General features: G+C 34.1%; 1 protein-coding gene across 3 annotated transcripts in view; it reads right to left on the bottom strand.

Moving 5' to 3' along the window:
• VWDE (von Willebrand factor D and EGF domains) overlaps positions 1-22,600 on the bottom strand; it is a 99,158-nt gene that overhangs the window by 68,401 nt on the left and 8,157 nt on the right. For 2 of the 3 annotated variants that reach the window (XM_077856737.1, XM_077856738.1), the window contains exons 2-8: positions 20,823-21,007; positions 17,778-18,009; positions 9,593-9,658; positions 5,976-6,223; positions 5,252-5,341; positions 3,323-3,467; positions 166-383 (exon numbers count right to left, since the gene is read on the bottom strand). In XM_077856737.1, the coding sequence (XP_077712863.1) occupies positions 166-383; positions 3,323-3,467; positions 5,252-5,341; positions 5,976-6,223; positions 9,593-9,658; positions 17,778-18,009; positions 20,823-21,007 (1,184 nt within the window). Of the gene's footprint in view, positions 1-165; positions 384-3,322; positions 3,468-5,251; positions 5,342-5,975; positions 6,224-9,592; positions 9,659-17,777; positions 18,010-20,822; positions 21,008-21,754; positions 21,834-22,600 lie in introns of all 3 variants that reach the window. The other variant, XM_077856739.1, reaches the window with a different exon arrangement.

Here is a 22,600-nt window from a genome sequence, read left to right as displayed (position 1 = left end):
TGACTTTTTCATTAATTATTGTTTTATCATAGTTATTGAAATTGAATCATTTAAAATGGAAAAAACAAACAATTTTGAAATGAAAAGTTTACAAGATGCATTGATCAAATAAATATATCTTTTTTAAAGCTCCAATTGTAAAGATTTTTTTTGTAATTTGTCAACCTGGATGCTGTCTGGAATGTAGCTGTTCCACAGGAAATCCTCATGAACTATAGGCTCCACTACAATGTTTGTAACTCGATCTCCATCTCGAGAAAAATCTGTTACAGCAGTGTAGTACACAAAAGCATGGCTACAGGATCCATTAGCACAGGATGATGTTTGGTGAAGGTCCACGTGACAGGAAGACAATGCCAAATTTAAACCTCGCTGTTCTTTACCTATTTTGTGAAAGAATACATTGAGATTTTTTTAAGGAAATATACCAACCAAAACATGTAATAACTTGATTAACATGGAACACTGAGTTGAGAGATTATTCTTATTTTCTCTTATTTAAAAAATATGGTTGTAATTTTGTCTAAATAAAACCAAAGCTATGAACCCTTCCCAATCTTTACGAATAATTAATCAACTGCAATATAAACATATATCTATACATACACAGTACTATTTTCAATAAGGTTATAAACCCATGTGTACTTGTAAAAAATTCAAAAGCAATATATAAGATTGATTGTATTTCTGTAAAAAAAATCATAATTCTACCACCAAGGAATATAATTTGATGTTCTTTCCGCCTAAAAATTGTGCTTTGGGTCCAGATATGTCTGTAGTATTTCACAGGGTTTGTATTTATGTTCTATCCATTGATGAGTGTTAGCAATGATTATTGATAGAGATGATTATTGTTATCATCATCTTAAAAATGGAAAAATTAAAATAAATTAAGTAACTCCATACCAGTAATAAACTCTCTATTGCTTTTCATCTCCCAAATGGCCCAATATATTCAGAACCCTAAGATGCTCCCTTTCCTATGGAACAAAGAATAAAAACTAATAATTTAGAAAGAAAATAGTAACAGAAGAAAGGAACATCGCAAATGTGTAACTAAACAAAAAGGATAGATTGCTCCAAAAACTGGCAACAAGGGAAGTTTGCTCTTATATCTAATCAATGATTACAAAACCTTTTTGAGATGTGGAAAAAAAGCAGTCATTAAAAACTTTTTATTTTCTTTTCTTCCACACATAATTTTCAGTATAAAATTATACTGTTCTGACATAGAACACTGCACTAGACTCCAAATTCCTGAAAAAAAAAAAAAAAGTTCCACTTCGTACATTTCTTCCCCAAGAAATACATACTGTTCCTATGCACTTAAAAAATAACAGAAACATCTAAACTCTTAGCCGGTTCCCTAAGGTAATTATGGAATATATCTGGCTTGGATATAGCCCCTGACATCATTTCCCTTGATCCACAGTGTGAGGGCCAAATACTGTTCTCTGTAAGCCTATAAAAATTAGTGCAGTCATTGTAGAAAATCACTAAGAGACACCAACTTGTTCTGTATGGAAGTAGATACACTTAAAAAAAGATAAAATGAGGCATATCCAGAATGAAATCCAGGAATTTTTCTCCAAAAAAAAGGGAAATTATTTTTAATTGAAAAATAATAGGAACATGCCAATTTCTAAAATGTAGAAAATATATTGCTTTCTTATTATAATTATGCTTGTCTTGTTGAAAGAATTGAGAGCACAAAAATATAGTTTAAAGTAAACTTGCAGTTGAAGAAAATCTTCGTCTAACACAGGCCTGGAAAATATTGATAACATCATCCTCTTCCTATTTGCCCCTCATAAACTATAGTAAAATTTACAAAATATGTCTTTCACAGATAGTATGAAGTAGAATTATGTCAAGCAGTCTGATAGACGGTTTTACTGCATATTTCTGTGCTGAATTTCACAACACAGTGTTGTTCATGATGCTCCTGAAATCTAAATAGGTAGTGGGGTATTACCTCAGTCTCTGCTTATTGTCAATTGTCTTGGTATAGCCTCTCCTGATGCCTCTATTTCCATGTTCATCTCTTTTCTGAGTGCAACATTCATTCCCATTGGACTCTCCTAGCATTTTTATCTGTTTCTCTGGTTTAATTTGATATAACATAGACATGAAGACCTAGATACATTGTATTTGGTGTATTTACTACATAACAGTTTATGTCTTATGGTGAAAAACTGTATAAAAAGAATCTCTCTTACAACTTATATTCTAATTTATGTATCTCTTACATGCTTTGGTCTCTGCATCTAAGTCTCAGGGGGAGAAATAAAACTCAATCAAGCCAATGACTGCTATATATGGTCTGTCCTCTCAGTCTATCGTGTTCTATGGGAGAATTTCATCTCTATCTATAGGCTATGACAGTGACATATATGCAGCCACGCATCATACAATCTATATAATTAGTAATTTAAATAGAATTTTAAAACAAAAGATCTCAAACACAGCTTATGTTAGAGAGAGGTTAGGAGATCCGTGTTGCCCAAGTTTGAACTTATGTTAGCATAACATATCATACCTCCCTAGCTAGGAGTATCTGGAAAAACTTAAAGGGCAGTTTGTCCCTCCAACTCAGAAAACAAAGCAAAGAAAAAAACATAAGTTGGAGGAGGAGAATGAGGAGGAAGAAGAGAAAGATGAGGAGGAGCTGCTCATTACTGTCTGTTTGATTTTTTTAATGTGAAGTTGCTGCCGTCGTGTGTGTGTGTGTGTGTGTGCGTGTACGCATGCATATAAAAATGTATGTGTGTGTGTATATGTGCATAGTCAGTTAATTAGTTTAAAAGCAAACCAAAAAACATTAACCAAACATTGAGAATTACTTTAAGGCAATAGATAGCACCTTTGCTTTCTAAGAGCATATATTTTAGGCAAATATGCTAAACACATAAAAAGACAATAAGGCTATGAATGAAAAACATCAAAATACTTATATTGAAGATTTAGTTCATAAGAGCTCAAAGTCAATAAAAATTACTTCCACCTTGATTAAAAAGGAGGGAAATTGGACCGGGCCATAAAAGATACATCAAGGGGAAAAGAAGGAATAAGAGAGCTAGCAGAGAGTTAATGTGTACTGAGTTTGTGGTCAAGCCCAGGAGGGATAAATGTGAATTGCAACATAGATTGTTTTGACAGTCATAAACATGGCCCAGTATTATTAACATGACTGAGCTGTAATTTGGTGTAAACACACAACATAATGAATTATATGTGTACACTCCAGTGACTTTTTCTAGAAGAAAAAAAGCATTAATTATTATCTGAAATCTAATAAAAATAAGGGAATTTAGTATATTACCTTGCTCAACAGTTTTCAGTTTTAATGAGATTTTGCATTCCTGGTCAAGCTCATTGAATTCAGAACAAATGACAGGAACTGTGCTCTCTATCTTCAACTGATATTCTTTCCCATCTTCTGATATAGTGCTTAATTCAGGGTGTAACTGGTATAAGAAAATATGTAGAGCAGATATGTAGAAATAGAATTTATTCCAAAGACAAAAATTTGCAAGAGCAGTTTTCTCAACAGCTCATATTTTGCCAAATAATCTGGGAGTAATAAACTTAAACCCTGGAATTTTTTTAATTAAATAAGATCAGTTAAAACCAAACCCTTAAAAACATTAGCAGCATGTAGAGTCACTGGACTGCTCTGAGTTAAGGCATAATCTGGTTCCCCAGCATGTTAGGCAGTCTGGTAGGAATCTGCCTTCGCGATTATGGTTCTGGGAATGGTTACTGGAGGATGGAGGAGACAAAGAAATGCCTACACTCTTTCATTTGTTTGTTACTGTTTACTGACTCACCAAGGTTAAGAGTCTGTTTATTCTTAGGGATTAATATCATCCCTAACATAAGTTACAAATCTAAGGGTTTTTTCTTCAATTTTTTATTTAAATTCTAGTTAGTTAACACACAGTGCAATATTAGTTTCAGGGGTAGAATTTAGTGATTCATCACTTACACATAATACCCAGTGCTCATAAGTGCCCTCCTTAATACCCATCACCCATTTAACTTATCTCCTGCCCACCTCCCACTATCAAGTCTGTTTGTTCTCTATCATTAAGAGTCTCTTATGGGGATACCTGGGTGGCTCAGATGGTTAAGCATCTGCCTTCACCTCAGGTCATGATCCCAGGGTTCTGGGATCGAGTCCCACATTGGGCTCCCTACTCAGTGGGGCACCTGCTTCTCCCTCTCTCCTGCTCATGCTTTCTCTCTCTCTCTCTCTCTCTCTGTATCCCACAAAAATAAATAAATAAAAATCTTTTTTAAAAAGTCTCTTATGGTTTGTCTCCCTCTTCTTTCTTCCCCTCCCTCCCATATGCTCATCTGTTTTGTTTCTTAAATTCCACATGAGTGAAAACATATGGTATCTGTCTTTCTCTGACTTATTTCGCTTAGCATAATGCATTCTAGGTTCATCCACATTGTTGCAAACAGAAAGCTAAGTATTTTTGAATATATAAATCGAAATACTTTTGTCACCTCAAACATTTCAACCTTCAGCTTATTTCACAGCCTCTGTTTTCCTTATTTGGATTATGGAGTATTGAAATCTAAAACTGGTCCTATCCCAGTTCATAGATCAATCCTTTTTTGAGGCAGGAAGTTTTTACTCAGTCTTGATTCTTGTCTAGCTCTCAAAACAGATGCTTCTTAGCACCGCACTGTCTTCCTGTTAGCCTAATCAAAAACATTTTCTGGGGGCTGACCACTGTCCCTGAAACTGTCTGCTGAGTGTTCACCAGTGGAGATCCAAAGGTTCTGTGTTCCGACATCTGAGCTCTGCTCTCCTTCCACTGTGATTATGCTGTTCTGGCAACATGGTTGATCTTCTCACTCTTTTCCCTGGTTTCTATTGTGTATAATTGGACCTTTTTTAAAAAAAAATTAGGATTTTGAGGCTCTTGGTTCTCAATATTCAGTCTATGATGAGATCCTGAAACCAGGGATGCCTAGATAGCTCAGCAGTTAAGCGTCTGCCTTCAGCTCAGGATGTGATCCTCAGTTCAGGGATCAAGTCCCACATCAGGCTCCCTGTGAGAGCCTGCTGCTCCCTCTGCCTATGTCTCTACCTCTCTCTGTGTGTCTCTCATGAGTCAATAAATAAAATCTAAAAAAAAAAAAAAAAAAAAAAAAAGATCCTGGAACCAGCATCCACAGTATGGAAAACACAGTGATAGAGAAATAATCTTTCTGATCCATCCCTATGGCTACATACCTTAATGCCTGCAAAAAATTCTTGGCTTTCGATGGCTATACTTTGTACGTGTGGTTTCTCCAATAAAAAGATGGAAGCACTACAGAATATCTACAAATACAATTAACAAATAATCATTTAGTAGTAAAATTATGGAGAAAATATGTGTAAACTTATAATTAAGTACTTAACTTTTGGTAGTGCAAAAAAGAAAATAAGAAATTAAATGATGTTAAAACTTAATTGAAAATTGAGAAAAATTCCACCATTTAAAAGTATTAGCTATTCAAAGCCTCAACATAAATTAAAGAGCTATAGACTTTGTGTTTAAGATATATTTAAAAAAATATAATAAGTGATACCATCATTAAAAAAATAAAAACATTTTTCTAGAATAAAAACATATCATTTTAAAACCAGAAAGAGGCATCAAGTTATAAAGGTTCATTGATAATACAGCAAACTGTAACAGTGGATATTCATACGTAGTCACTAAGATTACTGATCATGCAATAATCACTGGAGTTGGCACAATTGCAAAGGAAAAAAGAAAAAGAAAAACAATAGTGCTTTATATTTTGGGGACAAGAGTATTTTCAGGATATGTTATGTTAAGAAATCCATTTTGAAAATTAATACATTCATGACAAGAAAGAAAAGAAAAGAAAAGAGAAAAGAAAAGAAAAGAAAAGAAAAAAGAGAAGAAAAGAAAAGAAAAAGAAAACCCAATTGTTTGTGAACATACCCTATCTCCAAGTCTGAGATTTATGCCATCCAGTTCTAATAGAGAGGATGCCTGAACTGTGGCCTCTTGCTTCAGTTCCTCTTTGATTTCTTGAGAAGAAAGTCTAGACCAAGTTATGAGAAATCCCACTGAGGTGTTTGTAGGGTAAACATCAAAAGCACACCTACAGAAAAGCCTGGATCCAATCAGCTCCACCACAACTTCCGGCCTTCCTGGGGGTGGTGGTGGCAATGAAGCAGACAGCTGACCTGATGGGAGAAAATGAATGATCTGTAGTCAGGCATCTTAAAGAATGGAAACTGGCTTATGGGTAAAGCTCATGGAGACTGTAACTCGGGGATTTATATTACAAAAAGGAAAATAACATTTAGAGAAATAATTATTCTCTAGCAATCAGCAAAATAGCATGTTCTTATTTTGACCCATAATCACGGAAATACTGATAGCAGAGAAATTCATCAGCTCATCAAGTTTATATTAATGCATGTTGGATACATCTAGCCTTGAAGAGTCTAGCTCTTGAACACTAAAGTAATTTACCTCTTTTTAAGAAATTTCTGAAAGATTTTCCTAAAAGATGGAACAAACAAAATTAAGATTTTTTACATTATAATTTCTTGCTTAAAAATTATAATGTAAATTCAAATGACTTACTATTTACTGTTATCATTTACTCTTACAACTCAACACATCATTACTCTGGATTGAAAGAGCTGCTCATTATGAGAGTGATTATACTGTTCAGTGAAATACATTTAATGTTAAAAAATAGTCTTATTCTTTTCATTTTTCTGATATTAAAAATGTTTGAAATTTTCTCTAGAAACAGGAAGATTTCACAATTTTTATCTCTGGTCACTTGCAAGATTAATTTGGGGATCTAAATGTTTTGATTTGTTTTGTTTTAGAAAAGAAAAAAATAAGTGATAAATTTTACAAGATTTAAAACATATGTGCTAAAATGTACAAATATTCTTCTGTGAAATAGGTGGTAACTTTACAAGAATTGCAAAGTTAAAAGTTTAGCCCCATCATATAGATTTTTGGAAACTCTGAGGGACTTTAACCTAAATGTATGGGAGAAAACCTAATGTATTTTGAGATATTTTAAAGTGCTATTTTGTTAGATATCTAGTTACAAAATCTCAATAACAAATGAATTTTTTCAAATTTATCAAAGTAGTAAATATTTTGCTAAACACCAAATCATTATGTTCAGATTTGAAATAATAGGCTACCCTTTACTACATTGATTTTTTTTTTTTAAAGGTCCATTTATTTATTCATGAGAGACACTGACTGAGAGAGAGAGGCAGAGACACAGGCAGAGGGAGAAGCAGACTCCTCCCAGGGAGCCCGATGTGGGACTCGAACCTGAGGCCCAAGATCACAACCTGAGCCAAAGGCAGGCACCCAACTGCTGAGCCACTCAGGCGTCCCTAGTACATTGATTTTTTAAAAATTATATATCCAAGGGAAAATTCCCTCTTAAATAAATTAGGAAAAAGAAGATGAACTTTTATCTAAACAGGGAAGAACTATCTATGGAAATGATGGTTAAGAGTTAGAGATGATAAATAACTGAAAAGAAAATAATTCATGAAAATTAAAATTTTTGAATCAATATTTTATTTGTTTTTTTAAAGATTTATTTATTCATGAGAGATGCAGAGACACAGGCAGAGGGAGAAACAGGCTCCCCGGAGGGAGCCTGATGTGGGACTCGATCCCAGAACCAGGATCAAGCCCTGAGCCAAAGGCAGATGCTCAATCGCTGAACCAGCCAGCCGTCCCTGAATCAATATTTTAAATGGCATCAACTCTGGGTAAACAGATCATTACAGCAATGTAGATCAAAGAAACTTTGTCAACATATACTTAAAAGGAACGGTTTCAAAAACGGAGAGATAAATGATCTCTGCTTCATAAGCATAATTATTATCCCTTTGTCAATTCCAATATTGAGTTGCTAAATATGTTAACATATTCTCTATTTTATCCTGAAGCTGTTGACTTTTTTTAAAGATTTATTTATTTATTCATGAGAGACACAGAGAGAGAAAGAGGCAGAGACATAGGCAGAAGGAGAAGCAGGCTCCATGCAGGGAGCTGGATGTGGGACTCGATCCGGGCACTCCAGGATCACACCCTGAGCCAAAGGCAGACGCTCCACCACTGAGCCACCCAGGTGACCTGAAGCTGTTGACTTTTGACTAAATATTTCCATTCAAGTGTCACCTCCCCAAATTGTGTATGGTTTTGTATAGCATTTTTTCCAATTAATTGCATAAACATTCTGAATAACATAAGTAGCTTAAATTTATTACTTATTCAGAAGAGAAAGTGATTTTACTATAATATATGTGTATGAGAAAGAAAATCCAAACCTATTATGCAGAACAGCCAAGAAATTATACTTTATGGTTAATGTCCACTATATTAGGGATATTATTTTATTCTCTTAAAATCTTAAATCACAGGATTTATATAACGGATACTTTCAAATAAAATAACAGCTTGTTTAAAGAACACTAGAAAAATGAGAAGGCAAATCCATTTACAACTGGAATAGAATATAGGAAACAAGTGATTTGTTTTGACCACTGCTATAAGAGTACTTTTCAAGGCAAAGCATATTAATTTTTAGAACTGGTATCTAAATATTATGTGATATATCCTGATCTGTTTTATATCATTATGGTTTATTTCACCATTAAAACACCTTCATTAATTATATGTCAACAATCCCTTATTCATTTAGAATATCTTCCTATTACCATCAATATATCTGATTCCACCAAAAAGCTAATGTTTCAATAAAAATTTTTAATTTCTTTTCATCCTTTAAGTAGACATCATAAATTTTATTAGACAATCTATTTAGAGTGATTTATTTTAAGAAATATTGAGTAGTGAGTCTTTATTTTGGAAAAAACTTAAAAATTTAAGTTAGAAAATAAAAAAAATATAGAGATTGAGAGGAGGAGAAAAACAGTATCATTAACATCTTTGGTGGTTATCTTTCAAGAATTATTTGGTACAAATGTAATAATTCACAGAAAACAAAAATGGGATTGTGCTGTGTAATCTAATTTCTTACCCACAATATGCTATTAATAATTACTAATGTCAAAGAATGTATTCCTGAATTTTAATATTGTTTAAAGAATATTTTATTATAATGGGTACATCAAAAATATTGAATTATCAACAGTTATTGGATATCTGCAATTTATTTTTTTCATGTTATTAGAAAATACTGTTTGAAACATTCTACTTATATACTTTAAATATTTCTGTAAGCTAGATTTTTGAAAATGGAATTGTTACAAATACACATGAATTTTTAAGATTAAAATAAATTGCCAAATTTCCTTGTAAAAAAGATGCTACCAACATACATACATGTCTTCAGGGTATGGAAATGCTCAACTCTGTATATTTGCCAATTCCAGTATTATTCCTTAAAGGCATGATAAAGTGATTTTCATTTTTGATAGCCACTAGAATGAGGCATTGTCAAACAGTATAATTAACACCTAAGTAAGTTATAGAACATAAAAACCCACTGAAATTATTAATTTATAATACATTATTAAAAATAATGTGATACTTACGAACACAGTTACCTCCAATTTCAATTTCATCAGGGTCACATGGGTATAATTTTGCATCAGAAATAGCTGCAGAAGGTTAAGGTTTGGGTACTTATTCAATTGAGCGTAAAGATATAAATACATACATAAATATCTGAAATAACATTTCTTTGGAGAAGTATGTTTTATTTTTATTTTTATTTTGAGAAGTATGTTTTAATGAAGACTAAGACTTCTCATTTTTTTAATAATAATTTTTTCCCTTTTCAGGATGAGATCAAGTGGAGATAATCTGGAATCCCATTTTAAAACAATAGCTTTCATATCTTGTTTTCTTTTCTTTCTTTATTTTAAAGATTTTATTTATTTGAGAGACAGAGAGAATGAGTGGTGGGGAGCAGCAGAGGGAGAGGGAGAAGCAGACTCCCCACTGATCAGGAAGCCTGACAGGGGTTTGTTCCCAGGGCCCAGAGACCAACACCTAAGCTGAAGGCAGATGCTCAACCAACTGAACCAACCAGGCATCCCATATCTTGTTTTCTAAATTTTAGTCTACATTATTAAGTAATGAAACAATTTCCGTAAATTTATACAACAGTTGGTTTGAACCACTTCCATGGACCTTGCCTCGCCTCTAATCATGTGCAGGATCACAGAAATGAGTCAACAACTGTCATGGCAATAACTATAACTCAATGCCACAGCTCAGTTAATTGGAACAAGGGTAACTACCTGAACAAAGATAGGCTCATCACATTGCCTTTTGGAAGAATTTAGAATTTAAACTGAGAGATAGAACTTGAAATCTGAGTCAGGTCAATGATGGAATGTCTATAGATTTCTGCCAACATCATGGGAGCTGCTTTATGGCTCATACCTTCTGAGGCCTTCCTATGCAACTCTTCCTCAGATTCAATAACATTTCCTAAAATCTCTACAGTTCATCATTTTTATTTTTTTTATTTTTTATTTTTTTATTATTTTTTAAATTTTTTATTGGTGTTCAATTTACTAACATACAGAATAACCCCCAGTGCCCGTCACCCATTCACTCCCACCCCCCGCCCTCCTCCCCTTCTACCACCCCTAGTTCGTTTCCCAGAGTTAGCAGTCTTTACGTTCTGTCTCCCTTTCTGATATTTCCCACACATTTCTTCTCCCTTCCCTTATATTCCCTTTCACTATTATTTATATTCCCCAAATGAATGAGAACATATAATGTTTGTCCTTCTCCGACTGACTTACTTCACTCAGCATAATACCCTCCAGTTCCATCCACGTTGAAGCAAATGGTGGGTATTTGTCGTTTCTAATAGCTGAGTAATATTCCATTGTATACATAAACCACATCTTCTTTATCCATTCATCTTTCGATGGACACCGAGGCTCCTTCCACAGTTTGGCTATTGTGGACATTGCTGCTAGAAACATCGGGGTGCAGGTGTCCCGGCGTTTCATTGCATCTGTATCTTTGGGGTAAATCCCCAATAGTGCAATTGCTGGGTCGTAGGGCAGGTCTATTTTTAACTCTTTGAGGAACCTCCACACAGTTTTCCAGAGTGGCTGCACCAGTTCACATTCCCACCAACAGTTCATCATTTTTAAACATTGTTTTTATTTGTTTTCTAGTATTTGCAACTCTAATAACCATTGTGAGTCACTTTTTCATTTGCATTTTTATCATTTTATTTGTATATGGAAATCTAATTTATTGAAACCACTGTCCTTTTTCTAAAGAATTGACTGTGTTCCTGGGTTGAAATCAGTTAATTATGTGTTAATTTATTCCTGACTTCTCCATTCTTTTTCCACTGATCTGTCTATCTTGATGGAAATATAACGCTCTGTAGATCATTGCTACTTTAGATTAAGTCTAAAAGTTAGTATAAATTGTCCAATTCTTTCCCTTATCAATATAGTTTTGAGTATTGTAGGTATTTTATATTTCCATATAAATTTTAGGATAAATTTATCAATTTCCACAAAAAAGCTTGCTGAGTTATTGACTAGGATTGTTTTAGAGCTTTAAATTATTCTGAGGAGAACTGATTTCTTAATATTGAATCTTTGTTCCATAAACATGGTTTATTTCTCCATTATTTTAAGTTTTCCAATTTATCTTAGCAAAGTTTTACTATTCTCACTTTATAGGCCTTATACAACTTTCTCCATATTTATTCCTAAATATTTCATATTCTTGGCACTATAATTGGTATTTTTAGATGAAATTTCTCTAGTATATAAATACAAGTGTCTTTTAATATGTCGGTCTTTCTTCTTTCAGCATCGCTGCTTGCTAGCTCCAGGAGCTATTTTATAGATTCAACTAGACTTCTAAATAGATGATATCATCTATATTTATATTCATGAAGGACATTTTTTCATAGTTTTCTTATAAAGTCTGTGTCTGCTTTTAGTTTCAGATTAATGCTGGCCTTACAGAAGTTTTGTAGTTCCTACTATTCATTTTTCTGGACAAGTTGTGTAAAATTGGTATTATTTCTTCCTTTATTATTTGGAAGAATTCCCAAACCATCTGGGCCAGGGATTTCCTTTTGTTTTGTTTTGTCTATGGAATAGATTTTAACTAGAAATACAATTTTTTAAATAAATATAGGACTATTGAAATTATCTTTTTGAGTGAGCTCTATCTGTGTATTTCAAGAAATTTGTCTTAATTTCAATTTTCAAAAGTATTGGGAATTCTTCATAATAATTCTTTATTCTTTTAATATCTGTAGGGTTTGTATTTGTATAAACCTCTCATTCCTGATACTAGAAATTTATCTTTCTGTACTGACTGAATTGGCTAGAGAATTACTAATTTTATTGAATTTCTCAAAGAACTAGCTTTTGATTTTAAGTTTTTTGTTTTGTATATTGTTTCATTGATTTTCATTCTGATCATTATTTCCTTTCTGCTTATTTTGGGTCTCCTTTGTGCTGCTGCTTCTAGTTTCTTCACATATTAGCTGAGGGTTTTTTTTGTTTTGTTTTTGGTAAAGTTTCTTGTTTTCACAGTATATTTAATGGGTTTTTCTTTTTACTAACATCAAACTTTTTCTAATATTTTAATTTCCTTAATTTATGGCCTGGACTATATCTATCTTGGTAAATGTTTCCTGTGCACTTGTAAAGAATGTGGTTGTTCAATCATTTGTGGAATCTTCTCTGTTATTTATTTATTTATTTATTTATTTATTTATAAGAGCTGTGATTTATAGCTTTATTATAAAATGGTAATTTATTTTAACAAATGTCTTTAGATCTGTTTATATACTATAACGTGAGTTTCATATCTCATAGGGATTATTTAATTTTTGTAAGCATCTTATCCCTGAGGAATTATATTTTTTTAATAATAAATTCATTTTTTATTGGTGTTCAATTTGCCAACATACAGAATAACACCCAGTGCTCATCCCCTCAAGTGCCCCCCTCAGTGCCCGCCAACCAGTCACCCCCACCCCCCGCCCTCCTCCCCTTCCACCACCCCTAGTTCATTTCCCAGAGTTAGGAGTCTTCATGTTCTGTCTCCCTTTCTGATATTTCCCACACATTTCTTCTCCCTTCCCCTCTATTCCCTTTCACTATTATTTATATTCCCCAAATGAATGAGAACATATAATGTTTGTCCTTCTCCGATTGACTTATTTCACTCAGCATAATACCCTCCAGTTCCATCCACGTCGAAGCAAATGGTGGGTATTTGTCATTTCTAATGGCTGAGGAATATTCCATTGTATACATAAACCACATCTTCTTTATCCATTCATCTTTTGATGGACACCGAGGCTCCTTCCACAGTTTGGCTATCGTGGCCATTGCTGCCAGAAACATCGGGGTGCAGGTGTCCCGGCGTTTCATTGCATCTGAATCTTTGGGGTAAATCCCCAGCAGTGCAATTGCTGGGTCGTAGGGCAGATCTATTTTTAACTCTTTGAGGAACCTCCACACTCTGTCATTTAGATCAAGTTGGTTGATAGAGTTTTTCTAGTCTCCTCCATTATTTTGTTGTTGTGTCTATGTGCTTAATTATCAACATGAGCTATAGATTTGTCTATTTCTTGTTGAAGTTCTGTAAGTTTTGCTTTATGTATTTTGAATTCCATTATTAGGTACATAAAGATTTAGAACTGTTTTGTCCTGTTGTTCAATTGACCCTTTTGTCTTTAGGAAATGACCTTTTTTTATAGGTAGTATTCTTTGCTCAATAATTCACTTTCTTTAATATTAATATCACCTCTCTAGATTTCTTGTGATTTGTGATACCTAAGTATATATTTTTCTATCCTTATGTTTTCAACCCCATTTTTCTTTATATTTAAAATAGGTTTTTCTGGGCAGCCTGTAGTTGAGCATGCTTTTATTATCCAATCTGGATAACATTTCTGGAATGGAAATTTCTGACTTTCAATTGGGGTTTTTAGATAATATATATTTAATATAATTATTGATACTATAGGGTTTAAACTTATCATGTTGCTCTTTCCTATATGTCCTATTAGCACTTTTCACCTTTTTCTGCATCTTTAAATAAATGTGTAACTTGTGCGACTTATCTCTTATATTGGCTATTAGCTATTATACACACAGACACACATATACATTTTCTAGTGGGTCCTGTAGGATATATAATATCTGCCCTCAAATTCTCATAGCCTACTTTCAAATGATATAATGCCTCTTCAGGTGTAGCATTAGCATCTAAGTACCTTGCTAAGTAAAAATATGGAAAATGTGAAAAATATTTTTCCAGTGAATTCTTCTTAAATGACATATAAATCTTTTTGTTTGAATGGCATTGACTGTAAGTATAAGAAATTAACATTTCTTTTATTTGGCTTCTAGAAAATACAGATAAATTGTGTAAAAATTATATATAAATTATTTTTTAAAATCCTCATAACTATGAGGATATATTATTAAATTGGAAACATCTTTATTTTTTCTGTTTTGATTATTTTAAGCTAAATATGACTAATTGTTGATATCTGATAGCCTATTAGTTGGAAGCAGAAGAATGTTCAGGTAAAAACAGTACATTTTACAGACTGCCTCTGAGGACAGAGATAAGCTAAAGAATTCTTCTGAAGTAGCTATGATAAGTCTTCCAAATAAGCTCCTTAAAGGGGGATAAGTTTCAGTTAGCAAACACCTTCTTTGTGCCCCTAGGGCTTCTGCTTTTCTCCTGTCTAAAATGCACATAAAGGGTTAAAACTGGAGCTTCATCTCATCACTGTGAAGGAAAAGCAAAAGCCTAGAAACTCAGAGAGACCTCCACCTGACATTGTAAAGTGGCCAAATCACCATCACCAGGGAACATCTGCTTCAGATTCTTAGTAAGCAAGAAAAAGAGACACTTAAGTGGATTAAGTGACTCATTTTTGTCCGCTATCTATGAAGTCTAATTCAAGTCTAAAGAGTATTTCAAAGTAAGCTTTTATTGGCACATCAGAGAGGATAATTCATGTGTTTATCTGATTAATAACTAAAACACAGAGTAAAAATAACTATCCTCTCTCCAAAATTCTCTTGACTTAAAACCAGTAGGAGGACTTGAACATGGAAAATAAGAGAAATAATCCAGAATATTCAAGCTTAAGGAACTGAATGGGTGGAAATGGCATAAACGAGAAATTTTTTTTAAGTTTTAAAGGCTTGTCATAAAAATGCAAATTTTATGTACTGTTTTTAAATTCAATGTAATCTCTTTCTGTTGAGGTGATTGTCTTTATTTATTTGGTGTTAAAGTTTTATTTTCATCTTTAATAGTAATCAATATTTCTTAAAATAATATAGGCATATTTTGGGTTTTTTTTCCCCATTGCAACACCTACACCATTTTCCACACATACTTGGTAATATTATTTGAGATTTTATAAAAATTAACTATTTTTAATGACCAGAATTTTGAAAAATACACAAAGAGACATTTTTCAAAATCTCTCATCTTGGCCACTCAATGAAGCTGAAGCATCTCCCTGGATTTTCTCCTTCCCAGTGAATAACACTAGCTGTATTAACTGAGCAGATGTTGTCCGTCCTTACTGAATATATTGCTTTCCGCCAGTTTTAACTGGCTAGCAGCCCTTTGAGAAATGTGAAGATTTACTGGCTATGGCTCTTAGGATAATTCTCCTAAGACTTCTCAAAGCACAGAGAATAAAATGAAGAGCTCCCTAAATATCAGGCCTTGCTGCCTTTCCAAACCCATGGCTTGTTACGCTCCTCACTCTTGGCAATCCAATATCTTGCTCCAATGTCTTACGGGGCTTCACTCCTGAAGCAACACCACACTCACTGCCTTAAGGCCTTTCACATGCTGTTGTCTGGAAGGTTCTTCCCCACACTCTTCTCTTTCTCTGACCCAGGACCATTTAGCCTCAAACTCTGTCAATGCCCTGCTCTCAGAAGAGGCTTTCTCAGGTGGCACCTCATTGTAAATGTCACCCTCCCTCCTCTCCGGTGTTCTCAGCTACAACAACTTTTAATCTCCTCATTCATGCCATTCACTGCAATTTGGGGTTCCATGTATGCTCTTTAACATCGTTGTGCCATATCTGTTATTTGGGTTTTTTAATTTGGAAAGTCTAACAACCTCAAATGAAAATGTTTGTAGGTATTTACTCATACAATTATTATTGTTTGCTGAATCAAGTGTTTGCCTAGTTTAAGAACACTGATCTACAACACTATCTCCCAGCATTTTCAATCTTCTACGTATAGAGGAGTCCAGATAACATAGCAGAGGGAGGTTGGTCTTCTCCCACAATCTGGCCACGTAACAGCATATCAATACACTCCCTCCATCCTCCCAAAAGAATAAATCCCTCAATTATTGGCTTCATTCTTATCTAAGCAGCCCAAGTTAAAAAAAAAATCACCATTATGGAGTTTCTTTCTATTTTGAGCTTCTAGTATATCTGAAGAGTTGGGTCACTAGTTCTATTAAACATTCATTTATTAAGTCCTTACTTTGTTCAAGACATAAGGTCATGAGACCCTGGTATAAAGGGTACATTATCTTCAAAGAGTTCATAGTCATAATCGAGTATAGAGAAAAAAGAAACAAAACCTCATTAAGTTCAATTATCTATTGTGAGCTCCATGATAGTGTATTATGGGAGTTACTCACAAGTGACTCTACTCCCCAACATCCTTAGTCAATACCGTATCAGTGGCAGGCTCATGAATCTGGTGTGCATTTCATGTCTGTACATCTCATGTCCCCTCTTACAGAACAGGACAAAATACAACTCTCCATTTCTATCTTCACTCTAACTGATGTGTTACTTTCCCAACTCAATGGCCCAAGCAAAAAAAACTAGGATTTGCCCTTGGTTCCTTTCTTTCCATCTTCTGTATTCAATGCATGAGCTCTGCTTCCAAAAGACATCTGAACTCAATAACCTCTTTCCTCTGCCACTAGTTTAAATCATTTCCTCTTCCCCCCACCTTTGAGCCACCACCATCTTTCCATAGCCTCCTAGGTGGAGTCTTACTGCAGCATTCGTGGCCCTTTAAATACAATCTTTAGATCATATTCACCTACTTTAAACCCCATAAGACTTTATACTGCAATTATGACTAACTCTAAGTTCTTACCATGGTCTACAGAACCTATAGATTCTGCCTCTTCCTATTACTCTGACTTCATCTCTAAAGTCTCATCCACCCAGTCTTCCTGCCATTTTGTTCCTCCCTCAGTTCCTTGGAGGGCCATCTTCATACCTGTCTAAGGACACTGACATTTGTTGCTCTTTCTACCTGGAATGCTCTTTCCCCGTAGTATCCATGGCTGGCCCATTGTCCTCATTCAGAGCTCAGCTCAAGTTCATCACCTATTGAGAGAAACCTTCTTCAGGTATTCTTTGTAAGGCAGCAACCCTGTGCCAATCAATGCCTATTGCATTGACCAGTTTTCTCAATCATCATTTTCAACGGGAGGGATGGCAAGCAATCTGCTCTGATACTTTCACATCAACAAATATTTTCCAAGATCTTAAGATCTTGGTAAAGAATCCTAAACAAATTTGGACAATTTAAACCAGAAATTTAGCTGTCATTTTGCAGCAGTGGCAGACCAAGACTCTTCCTGAGATATGTATTATCTCAACACAACCTCTCCAGAGAATGGCCCCAACACATCAACACACACAGTTCTGTGACTAGCAGTTCACATATATTACTCATATTTTCTTACCTTCTGCACAATATCCCATACATCCCTGAGTAGGCTGTAGTAAGTACACAAAAAAATTTCCACAGTTTCTTACAGACACTGGGATTTGAAAAAGGCAGCAGTCTTTGGTAGCACTAAACAAAACCTGCCATGTAGCACAAGCTGTCAGTTGCTTGATCTCTCCAGGTAAAGGCAGGGTCTCTGTATCTCTCAGAGACAGCCAGATAGGAGCCTGTGTTCCACAGTGATTCATCTTTTGCAACAGAGAAAACAAAAGTTGAAAATCCAATTTATTTTCACACATGATAGATAAGTCAACTTTGCATTTTCTTCTAAATAACCCTTAAAATAATAAATTATTTAAAGATTCTAATAATTTGTACCCTACTATTAAAGTAACTACAGAATACTAAATTTAAGGTAAATTGCTCATAATTAATATAATCTTAACTCTTTTTTTTTAAGATTTTATTATTTTTTTTATTTATGAGACACACACACACACACACACACAGAGGCAGAGACACAAGCAGAGGGAGAAGCAGGCCCCATGCAGGGAGCCCAATGTGGGACTCTATCCCAGGACTTCAGGATCATGCCCTGGACTAAAGGCAGGCACCAAACCGCAGAGCCACCCAGGGATCCCCAATAATAATGTTATTCAATTTAAATGTATTCTATTTGTTACCTTTGTAAACAAGAGAAATTCAGTGTCAGATAACTTACTTCCATAGTGATACATCCTAAGATAAGTGAATCTGAAGTCATCTTAATACAGAGCAAAAGATAAACTCACCTTGGAGATTTCTTCTAAAATTACTGGATATAGGGTATGTAAGAAGTTAATGCACAGTTCAGGAGACATCAAAAGTCAGGGGAGAAGGAAAAGATGTTCAAAATCTGGTGATGAAACAATGGGTTTGCAATTTGGAAAAAAAAATGAAGTTAAAGCCTCACTTGAAGCCAATTATCAAAATCATTTCCAGATGGAAAATGGAGTTAAATAGAAAACTGACCCAGGAAAAATAAGAGGAAACTATATAATTTGGGAAGGCCCCAAGCACTTGCTAAATGCATGACCTCAGGCAAGGCACCCAATATCCTTCCCTTTTGCTCTAGGTGGATGGTAGTTAGTACCCACCTCACTGTGCTGTGGTGAGATATAAGTATAATTATGTACATAACATAATTTCTACAAAACAATGAGTCAGTAACTCAATAATAATAATAATGCTCAATATTATAACTATTTCCATGCTTAAAAACAAAAGAAATCATAAAGGACAAGATTGATAGTTATGTTTAAATAATAGTTTTTAAAATATAAGAATAAGAAAAAGTATTTGTTAATAGCATTATATTCAGTGTATTGTTTATTGTCACATTATTATATTTCTTATTTTATTTTAATGATATAATATTATCCACTTAAAAACTCTTAAGATCAGAGATGGGTAAAATACACAAACACATAATTCACAGAAGAAACATACAGATGCTTAATAATGAATACATGAAACTATTCAGTATTAGAAAAGATATTTTTATCTACTAAAATGAGAAATGAGCCTTATATTTTTTAAAAATAATCATGTATCGAACCTTCAAAAGGACATTAACCTTCACTAATTTTACTTATAAAAATAATCTAACTACACTAAAATGTAACAGTGATTTTTTTGTAGTAGTGATTTATATGCTAATTGCAGAATTATTATAGCAAAAGCCTGACTGTGCACACATGACAATGTTTAAATAAATATGGCTTATATATGACAGAATATTATTTTCAACATTAATATTAAAGAATTTTCAACAGTATAGGCAAATGCTAATGCTGTACTTGAAAACTGAAAACTGTACCTGAGAAAAGCATGTTATGCAACTGAACATGCAGCATGAACCTTACAGAACAATATGAAAAGAAGGAAAGACAGCAGAATGTTCATGGTAGTATGACTGTGTGAGTAGATGATGAATGAATGTTATGCTATAAACTGTCCATTATTCTAAATTTTCTATAATACACATGAATTATTTTAACCATCATAAGTAGGCATTTATCTACACAGATTTGTACAATCCTGTAGAGTTAATTTTTTTTTGTTTTTATTTATTTATGATAGGCACACAGTGAGAGAGAGAGAGGCAGAGACACAGGCAGAGGGAGAAGCAGGCTTCCATGCACCGGGAGCCTGACGTGGGATTCGATCCCGGGTCTCCAGGATCGCGCCCTGGGCCAAAGGCAGGCGCCAAACCGCTGCGCCACCCAGGGATCCCAATCCTGTAGAGTTAAAGAAAAAAAATTCTACTAATTCTCCAGTTGGATGCTCTAAAGCCTTGGCTCAAGTAGGATGAGAGGGTGGGGATAGGGAACACTTCCCCATGGAAGACCCAGCAAAATCAGTTCACCTTTACATTTATGGGAGGCTCTAGATACAATTATAATTAGTTCAGCCAAAGAAAAAGAACACAAATATTTAAAGATGTAGTGAATTTCCTCAAATTTTACTTTTATTTATTTATTTATTTTAAAGATTTTATGTATTTATTCATGAGAGACACAGAGAGAGAGAGAGAGAGAGGCAGAGACAGGCAGAGGGAGAAGCAGGCGCCATGAAGGGAGCCCAATGTGGAACTCGATCCCAGGTCTCCAGTATCACTCCCTGGGTCAAAGGCAGACATTCAACCCTTGGGCCACCCAGGCATTCCCAAATTTTATTTTTATTTTTATTTTTTTTTTATTTTTTTTTTCAATTTTTACTTTTAAATTCTGATTTAAAAGGTGGACTGCATGAATGAGCATAATATTAATGTTACTATTATTATTAGAACAGAAAACATGGCAATGCTCTTTTGCATTAATTCAATCTTGACACAAAAATAAATATTATAAAATAATATTTACAGTTATATTAAAGAATATAATTTATAATATTAAATAATAATATATATATTATAATAAAATATTTCAGAGCAAGAAATAAATGGATTGTAACATGATTCAATCCTCACATGAAAGAATATATAAGAAAATACATGTGTAGTTCTTAGTAGTTGAAATACCTCAACACATTTGGTGGGCATCTCGGCAGGTCTGTCAAAGATGAGAAATCGATACCATCCAGGAGACAGGGAATGGTCACATATTAGGTCTTGAAAGGGAGAATGCTGGAGGTGCATTGAGTCAAAATGCACACTTCTATAAGGGCTCTGAAGAAGCTGGTGTCCTCCAGGAGAGCACTCCTGAACTAGGATGGAAAGACAGGTGTCTCATGTGTATGTGTTTTCTTCATTAACATAATTTAGCCCTCAATTAAAATTGATTTCTCCCCCAAATTAAGCAAATAACCTACAAGTGCACATCATGACCATCTGAAATGTCAGCGTCTCTTAGTCAAAGACGACTTGCATTTTCCATAAATGCAATAAACCAATCTACAAACTGAAGAATGTTTGAGGTACTGTATTTCAAGAAATTTATTTTCATTTAATTTGGACAAGGAATACTGCTGATCACTGTTGAGTTAGGACTGTTAAAAAAAAAAAAAAAAAAAAAAAAAGGACTGTTGCCACCTGAGGTCACAGACCCTGCAAAGACTCCTCTTGAGAGTGGCCTTCCAGATCTGAAAGCCATCAACGACCCTCCATGACCTGCTTTCCACATGACTCCCCAAGTCCCATCTCTGCCACATCTTGGAAGGCAACATAGTAAATTAAGCTTTTAATGTCAATCTATTTTTTGCAAAATGCTCTCCTACTGAAGTTCCTTACATTCTTCAGTACAGGAACGAATATAAAGTTTTCAAAGTTTTTTTTTTTTTTTTTTAAAGATAAAGTATTGAAATCCACTTTATTACCAAGCACAGGAAAGGAATAGGGTGTAGGGGAGCAGTTTTGAAGGAGAAACAAGAAAAGACCCTAGAGAAAGGGAGAGTTCTGTAGTTTTTTTTAGGGAAGCCATTTTCTGAGCAGCACTTGACCTGGAAGATAGATACCTTTTCTGTCAAACCCACATAGGCAGATCATAGAGCTCTTGTCCCAGCAAGAAGAGAGAAACTGGGGTAGAAATATATCCTAGAAACAAATTAATAACAGCACAATAAATTAGAGATATTAATGTGCAAGTTGATCTCCTAAGTGTAGCTTATAAAAACTGTTATTATTATAACTTTGTTTTTTGTCATTTGTAGAGATAGCAATTAAACTGTACAAAATATAGTGTTCTTCAAGACAAAGTCTCCTCAAAGAATTTTTTGTAGTAGAAAAATTTAGGAATGAGCACAAAAGATTTCTCCTCCCTTTATCTCTTGCTCCACCAGTTTTCAACTTCCCAAGAAAAATGTAATTCAAAATGCTCTATTGACTTTGATGATCTCAATCTGTCAACACTAGATAAATATTTCATAAAATGTGTATGGATAGAACTCAGGGGATATATATACTGTCATTTCATTTAATTTTGAAATAACTCCAAGATACTCTCAATATCAGAACATTGTACCTGGTTGGAAACTTAGGAAAATATTTAAAAAGAGATTACCAGTGAGGTTTGCATGAATTATTGAAATGTTTTCTCTATCTCTTTCCTGCGATAGAATATTATCTTGGGGAAAAAAAGTCACTAACTCCGTTTTTATTCTGTACAGTTTTTCTCCTTAATGTTTCTGTAGTGCTCACATTTCCTCTGACTCTGCACTTTGAATTATTGTTCACTAATCCAAAGCTAAAAATGTAATAAATGTAGTGGCAATCGCAGCATAACATCAACAGTGTGTGGAAATTCTGAGGTTTAGAGCAAACAGTCAAAAAAGAATTCTTGAGATGTCTTTGGTGCAAAAATG

The sequence above is a fragment of the Canis aureus genome, chromosome 18, assembly GCF_053574225.1.
Source record: "Canis aureus isolate CA01 chromosome 18, VMU_Caureus_v.1.0, whole genome shotgun sequence".
Classification (NCBI taxonomy): Eukaryota; Metazoa; Chordata; class Mammalia; order Carnivora; family Canidae; genus Canis; species Canis aureus.
The sequence above is the reverse complement of the archived record's forward strand: the minus strand, read 5'-3'. Positions and strand labels throughout refer to the sequence as shown.